At 50.1% G+C, this 13918-nt stretch overlaps 1 protein-coding gene across 5 annotated transcripts in view; it reads left to right on the top strand.

Moving 5' to 3' along the window:
• rbms2b (RNA binding motif, single stranded interacting protein 2b) overlaps positions 1 to 13918 on the top strand; it is a 210182-nt gene that overhangs the window by 141443 nt on the left and 54821 nt on the right. For all 5 annotated transcript variants that reach the window (XM_080182981.1, XM_080182984.1, XM_080182982.1 and 2 more), the window contains exon 4: positions 4276 to 4367. In XM_080182981.1, coding sequence (XP_080039107.1) covers positions 4276 to 4367 — 92 coding nt within the window. The remainder of the gene's footprint in view (positions 1 to 4275; positions 4368 to 13918) is intronic.

Raw genomic sequence — 13918 nt, 5'->3', positions numbered from 1 at the left:
AACTGCACACAATACTCTAGGTGTGGCCTCACCAAGGCCCTGTATAATCGTAACAACACATCCCTGCTCCTGTACTCAAAACCTCACACAGTGAAGGCCAACATACCATTTACCTTCTTTACCGCCTGCTGCACCTGCACGCTTACCTTCAGCGACTGGTGCACAAGGACACCCAGATCCCTCTGCACACTCCCCCCTCCCAATTTACAGCCATTCATGATCTGCTGCCTTGTTCTAGTTTCCAAAGTGAACAAACTCATATTTATTCCTTGGCCTTGGAGTGACCTTGCTGGAGGTTGGGTGGGTGGGGTGGGGGTGGGGGTTGGGCGGTGGGGGTGGTGGGGGGGGGGGGGGGCGGTGGGGGGGGGGGGGGGGGGGGTGACCTCTCACTTAACGCCACCCCGGCATGGCCTTCTGAGGGGCCAAATCCACACTCTGACTTCGGAATGCGTCCTGCGTGGCAATGCACACTATCCAGATCCTGAAAAGGTTAAAATTGTCGGGCACATTGCGGATGGCCTTACATTCCCTTCAGGTTTAGCTGGTCAAGAGATGATTTTACATGTTCAAGACACGGAAGGGTCTGACCCGACCCACTGGAGAGAAATAAATTCCTCTGGAGGGAGGAATGGAGTGTCCAGACAGAATCTTTAAATTCGAGTTAGGCTTTCCAGGGGCCAATATCAGGGGCACTTCTTCACACAAAGGGGAGTGGGAAATCTGGAACTCTGTCCGTCCCCCTCGAAAGCTCGTGAGCCTGGGGGTTTGGCCAAGTGAAACCTTCAGGAGTGAGATTGACAGCTTTTTGTCAGTTAAAGCACCTGGAACTACGGTGGCTCAAGGGGTAGGCCTGATGGGCTGAATGCCCTCCCTGTTGCTGATGTCCTGCCAATGAAGTTGATCCGGAACCCATATCCTTAATTGAGGCAAGTTTGAATCCAAACTGACCTACGCGTTAGGAAGGTTGTGAGGGTTCTCGAAAGGGTGCGCAGGGAGATTTACCAGAGTTCCAGGGATGAGGGAGTTTTAGCTCCAAGGTTGGGGTCGGAGACGTTGTTCTCCTTGGAGCGAAGGAGATTGAGGGGAGATTCGATCGAGGTGGACAAGATTATGACAGGTTTGGATAAGATAGACAAAGAAATGCTGTTCTCATTGGCTGATGGCGTAAGGATTACGGGGATATAGGTTTAAGGTTTTGCATAAGGGATGGAGGAATGTCAGGAGGAACTTCTTTTACAGAGCAAGTGAGAACTCGCTGCCTACGAGGGGAGTGGAAGAACAGAAGGTGAATGATTTCAAAAGGAAATTGGATGGACGCTTGGTGGAAAATAAATTTTGCAAGGATAGAGCGGGGGTGGAATGGGACTGACTGGTCCATGGAGAGAAAGCATGGAGTCGATGGGCTGAGTGGTCTTCATGACTCGAGGGCCAAACCTTCTGCTTACACGAGTGGTGAACTTGGAGGAGGGGAGGGCAGTTGCTGGTGTATGGGAACCGAGCGCCTTCCCATCTCCACCAGAGTTAACTTCTAGGCGGGAAGGTTGACCTTCCTGCCCACTGCCTGTTGAGGTCATTAACTGGCTAATTAATAAGCACTTAAAGGCCTCACCCCCACCACCCCTGGTATTAAATCAACTGCAGGTGGACCGGTCTCCATGCGTGACAGACACAACTTTGTGGCCATCAGTGCCTGATCAAGGGATTTGGGGGGTCCTCAGGGAAGCACACTCTGTCCCTGCTGTCTACCCACCCTGCCTTCCCCTCTTCCACACCTCCCCCCACTCTTTCCCCATTACTTCCCTGTGGTCACTCTGCAATCCTGAAACTCCGGTGCCTGCCCTTCCGGCAGCAGTCAGGGCCTCCCTAATGGCATTGCCCGGCCACCCCACTAAGGAGGTCGTGGCTGCTACTGGAAGGACAGGCTAGGTAAGACTTCCACCCCTGGGGTCTTGATTTCAGGGCAATGTCCGCCCTTGCCCTCGCCGCTGCCTTGGGGCTCGTCAGGCCTTGCAAAATGTGCGCGGGTCTCTCTCGTTACCTCTCTGGCTGGCAGAAGCTTTAGGCTGCCCCCTCCTAACATGATCCTCTTTGGCTTGGCATCCATGTTTTTGCAAAGCATCTTGGGATATCTCTCAACATTAAAGGCAGCCACGTTTTTGTGAAGCATCTTGGGATATCTCTCAACATTAAAGGCAGCCACGTTTTTGTGAAGCATCTTGGGATATCTCTCAACATTAAAGGCCTTATTTAAATAAAGGTTGTTGGAGGTCATCTCAATCTAGCGCTATCCTTTCCTCATTTTATATCTAAAAGATATTGCAATTTATACCAACCACGTGTAGGAAATATGGCCACTTTATGTGCTTAGGCGATAGGCACTGAAGGCCAATGCTAAACTGTCAATGGCAACCATAGGCTGTCTTTGTCTAATTCAGGCATATATGTCTCAGGCACTCACTATAGCCAGTGAATTTACCAGCTGAGGACATGCTGTTCCAAATTGTCTTGAAGGAGCCCTGTTCTCAAAAAGGGGGCTGCCACGCGTTGTGTGAACCAAAATGTTCTGCTCAAATTGACTTTAAAGCAAAGGATGAACAGGCCTTGGATGAGCCACATGAGGGCCCAAAGTCAAAGTTACTGGGTAACTGAACTCTCACCGATGGGCCCAAGGATTGCTGTCTTTTTTGCTCCTCGTCTCGGTGAGCCCTCGCTGAATCACTGGGCGTGGGGTGCCCTCTGGTACCCCCTCCCCAGTAATCACGTATGAATCTTCAGCTGTTGGTAGCAATGCTGTACAGCCTGAGACTCTGGAATTCACTGTGGCACAGTGGTTAGATCAACCCCCAAAGCCTCATTTAAAGATATTGTCCCTCCTTACTGTAAATTACCTCTCACTGTGGGCAACATGGTGGCAGTGGTTAGCACTGCTACCTCACAGTGCCAGGGATCCGGGTTCGATTCCCGGCTTGGGTCACTGTCTGTGTGGAGTCTGCATGTTCTCCCCGTGTCTGCGTGGGTTTCCTCTGGGTGCTCCGGTTTCCTCCCACAGTCGAAGTTGGTTAGGTGCATTAGCCGTGCTAAATTCTCCCCCCAACAGGAGTGTGGCGACTAGGGGATTTTCATGGTAACTTCATTGCAGTGTTAATGTAAGCCTACTTGCGACACTAATAAATAAAACTTTTGACTTGAGGAAACAAATGGAATAGGACGGAGTGAATGTGTAGAGGAGAAAGAGGCAGGAACAAATGGAAAACAAACTTTAAACTCTTTCCTCCCTCTCCTTCTTTAAGCTACTCCTTAAAACCTAACTCTTTGACCAAGCTTTTGGCCTTCTGACTAAAATCTCCTCGGATAGCTCGGTGTCAAATTTAGGTTGCTTGGGGGAAGCAGCATTTTTAGGACATTAAAGGTGCTTTATAAATGCAAGGTGTTGTTGAGAGCCGACGCGGCCTAAGGCATCCTCGGCAATCCTGACCAGATCCTCATATTGCGCACAAGCCTATCCTCCGGGGCAGCCAATCAGCCTCCTCTCCCAAACCCGGTTCAGTTCAAACGAGCCTGGAATCAGGCCTGGCTCAGTGGTGTGTGTGCCACATGGTGCCATTGCCCTCTGGTCCCCAGCAAGGTCACAGCACTGAGTGGAAAACCCCAGACAACACCTTCCACGCAAACAGCTGGAAGTACCACAGTGAAGCGTGCGTGGGAAGGAATGGAGAGACTTTCTTTCGCGGGGTTAAACAAAAAAGAATTTCACCGAACTGACTCATCAACTGGTGCCAACTTGGCCAGGCATAAGTGGGCACAGCTGGTGGGGGGGTGGAGATCAGGGCGTCGTTTGACCCAGGCACGCAGTATTGCTGCGAGATTGCACGCGCCGAACTCCGCAAGCCCGAGCAAGGCTGCACAGACGCAGCTGCGCAAATGCCGTTGCTAATGATGCTGCTGCGCTGCAAATTAAAGATGGCGGGTGGGGGAGAAGGTGAGGGGGGGGGGGTCGCGGGGCGGAGGTGAAATTGAGAACTTCAAATGACCCACCTGTTTTGCTGAAGCGCTGCCACTGGCATGGAGAGGTGGCGTGTGTGTGTGTGTGTGTGTGTGTGTGTGTGTGTGTGTGTGTTTTGTTCCCAGCTGCCTCAGACCACCCAGTGCCAATCGTTTAGGCCCCCAGTTGGATGCCTCCCCCCTGCCCGTTCGGGTGCGCGATGCCGGCTTGTAATGATTGTTCAAGTCCGCTTTGTATTGAGTTGTATTGACGCTGTTGGATTTTTTTTCAAGGCTATGGGTTTGTGGATTTCGACAGTCCATCTGCTGCACAGAAGGCAGTATCTGCATTGAAGTCCAGTGGGGTACAGGCTCAGATGGCAAAGGTAAGCGCACACTCTTGCACTTGTACTGCCGGCTGCACAGGCTGGCCGCTTCTCATTGCTTAAAGGATGATGAATCTCCCCTCCCATCTCTCCTCCCCTCCCCCGCCCCCGCCATCCCAACTCCTCCTCCATCGGAATGTCCCTGGTTGTGAGCCCCAGAATCCAATTCAGGCCATCTGCCTAAGACAGAGGCCTAACTGCCTACCAACAAGCGACCGGCAATGGCCTTGGGTAGATGCGCCCCCCCACACCCCTCTCCGACCGGTAATGGCCTTGGGTAGATGCCCCCCCTCTCCGACCGACAACGGCCTTGGGTAGATGCCCGCCCCTCTATGACCAACAGTGGCCTTGGGTAGATGCCCGCCCCTCTATGACCGACAATGGCCTTGGGTAGATGCCCGCCCCTCTATGACCGACAATGACCTTGGGTAGATGCCCCCCTCTCCAATCGGCAATGACCTTGGGTAGATGTCCCCCCCTCCGACCGGCAATGACCTTGGGTAGATGCCCCCCCTGCAACTGGCGATGACCTTGGGTAAATGCCCACCCTTTTCTGGGGAACCCTCATATGTCTCATCTCTGCTCAACTGCCAAAGGTCAGTGTTGTTTTTTCTTTCAACCAGTTCACCAGATGTGGGTGTCGCTGGCTAGATCAGTATTTATTGCCCATCCCTAATTGCCCCTCAGGAAGGTGGTGGTGAGCCGCCAGCTTAAATCGCTGCAGTCCCTGTGGTGTAGGTACACCCACAGTGCTGTTAGGGAGGGAGTTCCAGGATTGTTATTGGACATCGGTCAGTCCATGTGGTGTAGGTACACCCACAGTGCTGTTAGGGAGGGAGTTTCAGGATTGTTATTGGGCATCAGTCAGTCCGTGTGGTGTAGGTACACCCACAGTGCTGTTAGGGAGGGAGTTCCAGGATTGTTATTGGACATCAGTCAGTCCGTGTGGTGTAGGTACACCCACAGTGCTGTTAGGGAGGGAGTTCCAGGATTGTTATTGGACATCAGTCAGTCCGTGTGGTGTAGGTACACCCACAGTGCTGTTAGGGAGGGAGTTCCAGGACTGTTATTGGGCATCAGTCAGTCCGTGTGGTGTAGGTACACCCACAGTGCTGTTAGGGAGGGAGTTCCAGGATTGTTATTGGACATCAGTCAGTCCATGTGGTGTAGGTACACCCACAGTGCTGTTCGGGAGGGAGTTCCAGGATTGTTATTGGACATCAGTCAGTCCATGTGGTGTAGGTACACCCACAGTGCTGTTAGGGAGGGAGTTCCAGGATTGTTATTGGACATCAGTCAGTCCATGTGGTGTAGGTACACCCACAGTGCTGTTAGGGAGGGAGTTCCAGGATTTTGACCCAGTGACAGTGAAGGAACGGCTGATATGTTTCCAAGTCAGGATGGTGAGTGACTTGGAGGGGAACTTGCAGGTGGAGGTGTTCCTGGATACCTGCTGCCCAGATTGGGCTGAGAATTGGGTGAACGCCCTCCTGTGTAGAACCCCAGCCAATGCTAGTTGTTTTCTATTTTTGTTTGCACCCTCACCACACTCGGTTGCCAACTCCCCGGGTATACAGCCTGAGAACCCTGGGACGTTGCAGTTGTCCGGAGGCCATTAAATAGGGTCAAGTATCCTGTTAGGATCGCGGGATGTGGTCTGAGATGTGAAGGTGGGCACCACATTCAGGAGTAAATATTTCACAACAGGATTTTGGTTTCTGGAAATCCCTACAGAGACTTTGCTCAATGGATGCTTTTCCATCGTGTTCTTGGCATTCACCTGATGAAGGAGCATCACTCTGAAAGCTCCTGATTCCAAATAAACCTGTTGGAGTTTAACCTGGTGTTGTGACACTTCTTACTGAGACTACCCCAGTCCAACGCCGGCATCTCCACATCTTGACGTTCTCTGTAACCATAATCGCTCTGCTCGAAGCCAAGTCACTCACTGACTAAGTAGCCAAAGGATTGCGCATGGGCATGAAGGCGAAGATTTGATGGGCTGAGTGGCCTTTTCATAGACTCATAGAACCCTACAGTGCAGAAAGAGGCCCTTCGGCCCATTGAGTCTGCACCGAACACAATTCCACCCAGGCCCTACCCCCATATCCCTACATATCATACCCACTAATCCCTCTAACCTACACATCCCTGGACACTGTGGGGCAATTTCTTAGTATGGCCAATCAACCTAACCCGCACGTTTTTTCTCGATTCCCTACCCTTTCCGGAACGATAACAGCCCTTTGCCCCCTCAACCCTGCCACCCACCCTCTCACAACCCTCCACCCATCACCTGTGATGGTTGGGCCTGGTTTTCCAAGGTGACCAGATGTCCAGATTTAACCACATCCAGGCAGCTTTCTTCCCCTTGTCTTTTGCAGTCCGTCAAGACACTGGGGACATGCGCGCTGGGAGGCGCTGTTATTGTGAGTGAACTGATTGCCGCAACAGCAGTATTTTGTGCTTGGCATCTTTGGTAATATTGGCAGGCCAGCGTCCTGTGTCAGAGCCAGTTTTGCACCCGTGCATGGGCCAGAGGCTTGGTTTGGTGTCCGGCGTTTTGGACTCGCCAACCGAGCCAGGAAGGGCTCAGGCTCTGTGCTAGGATCCATGTTGAGTCAGTTAACAGTGAAGTTTTAAAGTTTATTCATTAGTCACAAGTAGACTTACATTAACACTGCAATGAAGTTACTGTGAAAATCCCCTAGTCACCACACTCTTGTTCAGTTCAATGCAACTGAACAGCCCGTCTTTCGGGCTGTGGGAGGAAACTGGAGCACCCGGAGGAAACCCACGCAGACACGGGGAGAATGTGCAAACTCCACACAGACAGTGACCCAAGCCAGGAATTGAACCTGGGTACCCGCCACTGTGCCCCCCTACAGTGGGAGTTGGCACAGCTGCTGGAACTTGGAGGTGCAGCAATCGCTTTGATTGTCACTTAGCTGGGAGAGAAATAGATTGTGGGGTGGTTGAAGGAGAAAATGTTAGTCAAAGGCCCTGTACCTGAGATAAAGTCCTAATACTGCGGGTGCTGGAATCTGAAACAGAAACAGAAAATGCTGGAAAATCTCAGCAGGTCTGACAGCATCTGTGGAGGGAGAATAGAGCCAATGTTTCGAGGCTGGATGACCCTTCCTCAGGTGTTCCTCTCACTGAAAGGCAAGCGATGGACTTACTGCAGTTGTTAGCTGGGCCAGCATTTATTGCCCATCCCTAATTGTCCCTTGAAAAGGTGTTGGGGAGTTGCCTTTTTGAAACCAAACAATTCATGTGGTGTAGGTAGACCCACAGTGCTGTTAGGGAGGGAGTTCCAGGATTGTTATTGGACATCAGTCAGTCCATGTGGTGTAGGTACACCCACAGTGCTGTTAGGGAGGGAGCTCCAGGATTGTTATTGGACATCAGTCAGTCCATGTGGTGTAGGTACACCCACAGTGCTGTTAGGGAGGGAGTTCTTGGATTCTGACCCAGTGACAGTGAAGGAACGGCCGATATATTTCCAGGTCAGGATGGTGAGTGAGTTGGAGGGGAACTTGCAGGTGGTGGTGTTCCCAGGTATCTGCTGCCCTTGTCCTTCTAGATGGAAGGGGTCCTGGGTTTGGAAGGTGCTGCCTAAGGAGGATTGGTGACTTCCTGTGATGTGTCTTTTAGTTGGTGCACTCCTCTGCACCCAGGTTTTGAATGGAACTCAGTTTGCACAAATCAGATGAAATTCTCCCTTTTAGTTGGGCAATGTTAGAAATGGGTTTTCTTAAAACCACAGAACCTGGCAGAAAGTACCCTGTTAGCAAATGTTAAGTCCCATTGACTGGTGAAATAGGCTCGGGGAGGGGGGGTGCCGCCGCCGAATGGCCTCCCCCTCTTCCTACGATGGTGCCAGATTACATTTGACCTTGTTCATCAAGGGGGCAAATGGTGTCTGTTCCAGCAAAGCTGTTGTATTCCCAATGCAGTCGAGAGAGCACAAGAGGCCCAGGTAGGAGCTACTGCGATGCACACTTCCAGCCCACAACCTGCAAGCTCTTGAGGTGACTCTCCAGCTAAGATTTGGGACGGGGAAGAGAGAGAGAGGAAAAAAAGCAGAAAAGGGGGCGTTTATTAAAAACAAATTGTGAATGCCTGAGAACTTTTATAGGGAAGTCCCTGAGAGAGAGAGAGAGAGGGCCCTCGCGGGATTCACTGCCCAGGCTGGAGGCCTACAGCAAAGGAATCTATAACTACCTGAGATTCTGGTGGAGTATTTGCCACTTGCCCTCATCAAGTATTGTGGCACAGTGCAGCATTGAGGAGAACAGTTTAGAATTTTATCTTTATTTACCAGCAGAACCTCTTTTCTGAGACACTTGCACGGGCAGCAGTTTGGAGCAGTTTTATTGAGGGAGAGTGGACAGCATTACCCATCCATTCCCCCCACCCCCAGCTTTCCCCATCTCCTTCCCCTGCCTATTATTTTTCATTCACTCATTGCCATAGTTTTCAAGCCCTTCCCCAATTTACAAGAAAGAGGCACAGGAGTAGGCCATTCAGCCCTTCGAGCCTGCTCTTCCATTTAATAAGGTCATGGCTGCTTACAGCCTACACTCCATTCCTACTACTAAGCTAGTTTTGGATCCTACTTGCCAAAGTTACCCCGGGATCCCATATGCCTTTACCTTGTGGGTGGCACGGTGGTTAGCACAGCGCCAGGGAACCAGGTTTGATTCCAGCCTCGGGTGACAGTGTGGAGTTTGCACGTTCTCCATGTGTCTCTGTGGGTTTCCTCCAGGTGTTCCAGTTTCCTCCCACAGTCCAAAGATGTGCTGGTTAGGTGGATTGACCATGCTAAAATTCCCCTTAGTGTCAGGAGGACTAGCTAGGAGGAAATGAATGGGGTTATGGGTTTAGGGCCTGGGTGGGACTGTGGTCAGTGCAGACTGGATTGGCTGAATGGCCTCCTGCACTGTAGGATTCTATGATTCTACACTCCATTCTTACCACTAAGCCAGTTTTGGATCCAACTAGCCAAAGTTACCCCAGATCCCAGATGCTTTAACCTTCTTTATCAGTTTTCCATGTGGCATCTTGTCAAATGCTTTGCTGAAATCCATATAAACTACATCAACTGCACTCCCCTCATCTACCCAACTGGTCACCTCCTCAAAAAATTCAAACACATTTGATTTGTGATCAATCCTTGCCTCTCCAAGTGGAGATAGAGTCTCTCCTTCAGAAGTTTCTCCAATAGTTTCCCTGCCACTGACCTGAGACTCACTGGTCTGTAGTTGCAAAGAACAAGGAACAAAGAAAAATACAGCACAGGAACAGGCCCTTCGGCCCTCCAAGCCTGTGCTGATCATGATGCCCGAATTAAACCGAAAAAAGCCTTCTGCCCTTACTCGATCTGTACCCCTCTATTCCATCCCTATTCATGTACTCTATAAGGAGGCCATTTGGCCCATCGAGCTTGCACCAACTCTTCAGCAGAGTATGCTAACCAGGCCCTATCCCCATAGCCCCACCTATTTTATAGAATCAGAGAATCGTACAGTGCTGAAGGAGTCCATTCGGTCCATCGGGTCTGCACCGACCACAATCCCACCCAGGCCCTATCCCCATAACCGCACGCATTTACCCTAGCTAGTCCCCCCGATACTAAGGGGCAATTTAGCACGGCCCATCCACCTAACCAGCACATCTTTTGGACTGTGGGAGGAAACTGGAGCACCCGAAGGCAACCCACGCAGACACTGGGAGAATGTGCAGTCTCCACACAGACAGTGACCCGAGCCGGGAATCAAACCCGGGTCCCTGGCATGTGAAGCTGGAGTGATAATCACTGAGCCTGGTTTATCTCCACAGCCATTCTTAAATAGCAGAACCACATTAGCTGTTCTCCAGTCCTCTGGCACCAGTGGCCAGAGAGGAACTAAAAATTTGGGTCAGAGTCCCTGTAATTTCTTTCCTTGCCTCCCACGGCAGCCTGGGACACAATTCATCTGGACCTGGAGATTTATCCACTTTTAAGCCTGCCAACACTTCCAATAGCTTGTTATGTCAATTTTGCTCAGAGACCTCATAGCCTCTCTTCCCGAATTTTGTACCTACATCCCTCTTCTTCCAGGTGAAGATAGATGTGAAATACTCATTTAATACCCTACCAATGTCCTCCAGCTCCACACACTGATTGCCCCCTTGGTCCTGAATAGTCCCTAATCTTTCCCTGGTTATCAAAAGAACAAAGAAAATTACAGCACAGGAACAGGCCCTTCACCCCTCTAAGCCTGCAGTGACCATGCTGCCCAACTGAACTAAAACCCTTGCAGGGACCACACCTGTCTATTCCCATCCTATTCATGTATTTGCCCAAATGCCCCTTAAAACTCACTATCGTATCCGTTTCCACTACCTCCCCCGGCAGCGAGTTCCAGGCACCCACCACCCTCTGTGTAAAAAATCTGCCTCGTACATTCCTTTAAACCTTGCCCCTCGCACCTTAAACCTGTGCCCCCCTAGTAATTGACTCTTCCACCCTGGGAGAAAGCTTCTGACTATCCACTCTGTCCACGCCCCTCATAATCTTGTAGACTTCTATCAAGTCGCCCCTCAACCTCCATCATTCCAATGTGATCGAACCAAGTTTCTCCAACCTCTCTTCGTAGCTAATGCCCTCCATTACCAGGCAACATCCTGGTAAATCTTTTCTGTACCCTCTCCAAAGCCTCCACATCCTTCTGGTAGTGTGGCAACCAGAATTGAACACTACATTCCAAGTGCAGCCTAACTAACGTTCTATAAAGCTGTAACGTGATTTGCCAATGTTTAAACTCAGTGCCCCGGCCGATGAAGGCAAGCATGCCGTATGCCTTCTTGACTACCTTCTCCACCTGTGTTGCCACTTTCAGTGACTGTGTACCTGTACACCCAGATCCCTTTGCCTATCAATACTCTTAAGGGTTCTGCCATTTACTGTATATTTCCTATCTATATTAGATCTTCCAAAATGCATTACCTCACATTTGTCCAGATTAAACTCCATCTGCCACCTCTTCGCCCAAGCCTCCAACCGATCTATATCCTGCTGTATCCTCTGATGGTCCTCATCGCTATCCGCAAATCCATCAACCTGTCGTCCGCAAACCTACTAATCAAGGCAAATTGTGCGGAGGGTGTGGAGAGTCTGCAGAAGGATCTAGATAGGCTGGGCGAATGGGCCCGGAAATGGCAAATGGAATTTAATGTTGGCAAGTGCGAGGTGGTCCACTTTGGTAGGAATAATGGTAGGAAGGATTATCACTTACGTGGCGAAAAACTGCAGCAGGCGACGGTGCAGAGGGACCTCGGGGTCCTTGTGCACGAGTCGCAAAAACCCAGCTTGCAGGTGCAGCAGGTGGTCAGGAAGGCGAATGGGATGCTGGCCTTCATAGCGAGGGGGGATTGAATATAAAAGTAGGGAGGTCTTGCTGCAGCTGTATAGGGCATTGGTGAGGCCGCAGCTGGAGTACTGTGTGCAGTTTTGGGCGCCGTACTTACGCAAGGATATTTTGGCCTTGGAGGGAGTGCAGAGGAGGTTTACTAGGCTGATGCCGGAGTTGAGGGGGTTGAGCTATGAGGAGAGGCTGAATAAACTAGGCTTGTACTCGTTAGAGTTTAGAAGAATGAGGGGAGATCTCACTGAGACGTATAAGATGATGAATGGGATGGATAGGATAGAGGTGGAGAGACTCTTCCCGCTCAGAAAGGATAATAGGACTAGGGGGCACAGCCTCAAGATAAAGGGGGGGCGGTTTAGAGTGGAGTTGAGGAGGAACTTCTTCACTCAAAGGGTGGTGAATCTCTGGAATTCTCTGCCCGTTGAAGTGGTGGAGGCTGCCTCGCTAAATATTTTTAAGACGCGGGTTGATGGGTTTTTGATAAGCGAGGGGATTAAGGGTTATGGGGAGAGGGCGGGAATGTGGAACTGAGCCACGACAGATCAGCCATGATCTTATTGAATGGCGGGGCAGGCTCGAAGGGCTCGATGGCCTACTCCTGCTCCTATTTCTTATGTTCTTATGTTCTTAATCCAGTTACATTTTCCTCCAAATCATTTATATATATTACAAACAGCAAAGGTCCCAGCACTGATCCCTGAGCCACTTGTCACAGCCGTCCATTCAGAAACACACCCTTCCACTGCTACCCTCTGTCTTCTTTGGCCAAGGAAGAAGTCTCACAACACCAGGTTAAAGTCCAACAGGTTTATTTGTAGCAAATGCCACTAGCTTTCAGAACTGGCTGTTCCTTCTTACTGTGCTTACCCCAGTCCAACGCCAGCACCTCCACATCACTTCTTTGACCGAGCCAGTTTTGTATCCACCTTACCAGCTCACCTCTGATCCCATGTGACTTCACCTTCTGTACCAGTCTGCCATGAAGGGCCTTGTCAAAGGCCTTACTGAAGTCCGTGTAGACAACATCCACTGCCCTACCCTCAGCAATCATCTTCATCACTTCCTCGAAAAACTCAATCAAGTTAGTGAGACACGATCGCCCCTTCACAAAACCATGTTGCCTCTCACTCATACGTCCACTTATTTCCAAGTGGGAATAAATCCTGTCTTGAAGAACCCTCTCCAATAATTTCCCTACCACTGATGGAAGGCTCACCAGCCTGTAATTACCTGGATTATTCTTGCTACTCTTCTTAAACAAAGGAACAACATTGGCTATTCTCCAACCCTCTGAGACCTCTCCTCTTCCCATTGACATAGAATCAGAGAATCCTACATCAGAGAAGGAAGCCATTTTGCCCATCGAGTCTGGGCCAATCACAATCCCACCCAGGCCCTATTCCATAACCCCATGCACTTACCTTAGCTAGTTTCCCTGACAATAAGGGGCAATTTAGCATATACTTATAGAATATCTTAGGATATTCCCTTTTACCAGCTAGAGCTTTCTCATGTCCCCTCTTTCCATTTCTAATTCTTAATTACCCCCTTGCCCTTTCTATACTCCATCAATGCCTCCATTGATTGACTCCCTTTGTACCTGCCAAAAAACTCTCTTCTCTTACATATCCAGTCCTGAATATTTCTACACTTCCAGGGTTCTCTGTGCTCGTTGCACCTGCATTTCTCCCTTAAGGGAACGTGTTGGGCCTGGACGCTCCCCATTTCCTTTTCAAATGGCCAAGCCCTCCCCTCCCTCTGCTCTGCTGTAGATATTCCCTCAAGAAGCTATTCCCAATCTACTTTGGCCAGATCCTGTCTCATTCTAATAAAATCTGTCTTTCCCCCAATCCAAAACCATTTTTTGCAGACCATCTTTTTTCCTTTTCCATAACAAACTGAAATCGTACTGTGTTGTGATCGCTATCTCTAAGATGCTCCCCCACCTCAAATGCATGACTGGCTTTGCTCTTACAAATTAGATCCAAGACTGCATTGTCCCTTGTTGGATCATCCACATGCTGACTTGAAAAGCTCTTCTATATTACATTTCAAGAAAGCCGCCCCCTCTAAACCCTTTAAGTCGACTATCCCAATTAATATTTGGGTTGTTGAAATCCCCAAATATAATTAGAC

Source organism: Carcharhinus amblyrhynchos, unplaced genomic scaffold (assembly GCF_965287045.1).
Source record: "Carcharhinus amblyrhynchos unplaced genomic scaffold, sCarAmb.v2.hapA chromosome_107, whole genome shotgun sequence".
NCBI classification, from domain to species: Eukaryota; Metazoa; Chordata; class Chondrichthyes; order Carcharhiniformes; family Carcharhinidae; genus Carcharhinus; species Carcharhinus amblyrhynchos.
This window is presented reverse-complemented; position numbering and strand designations above follow the sequence as displayed.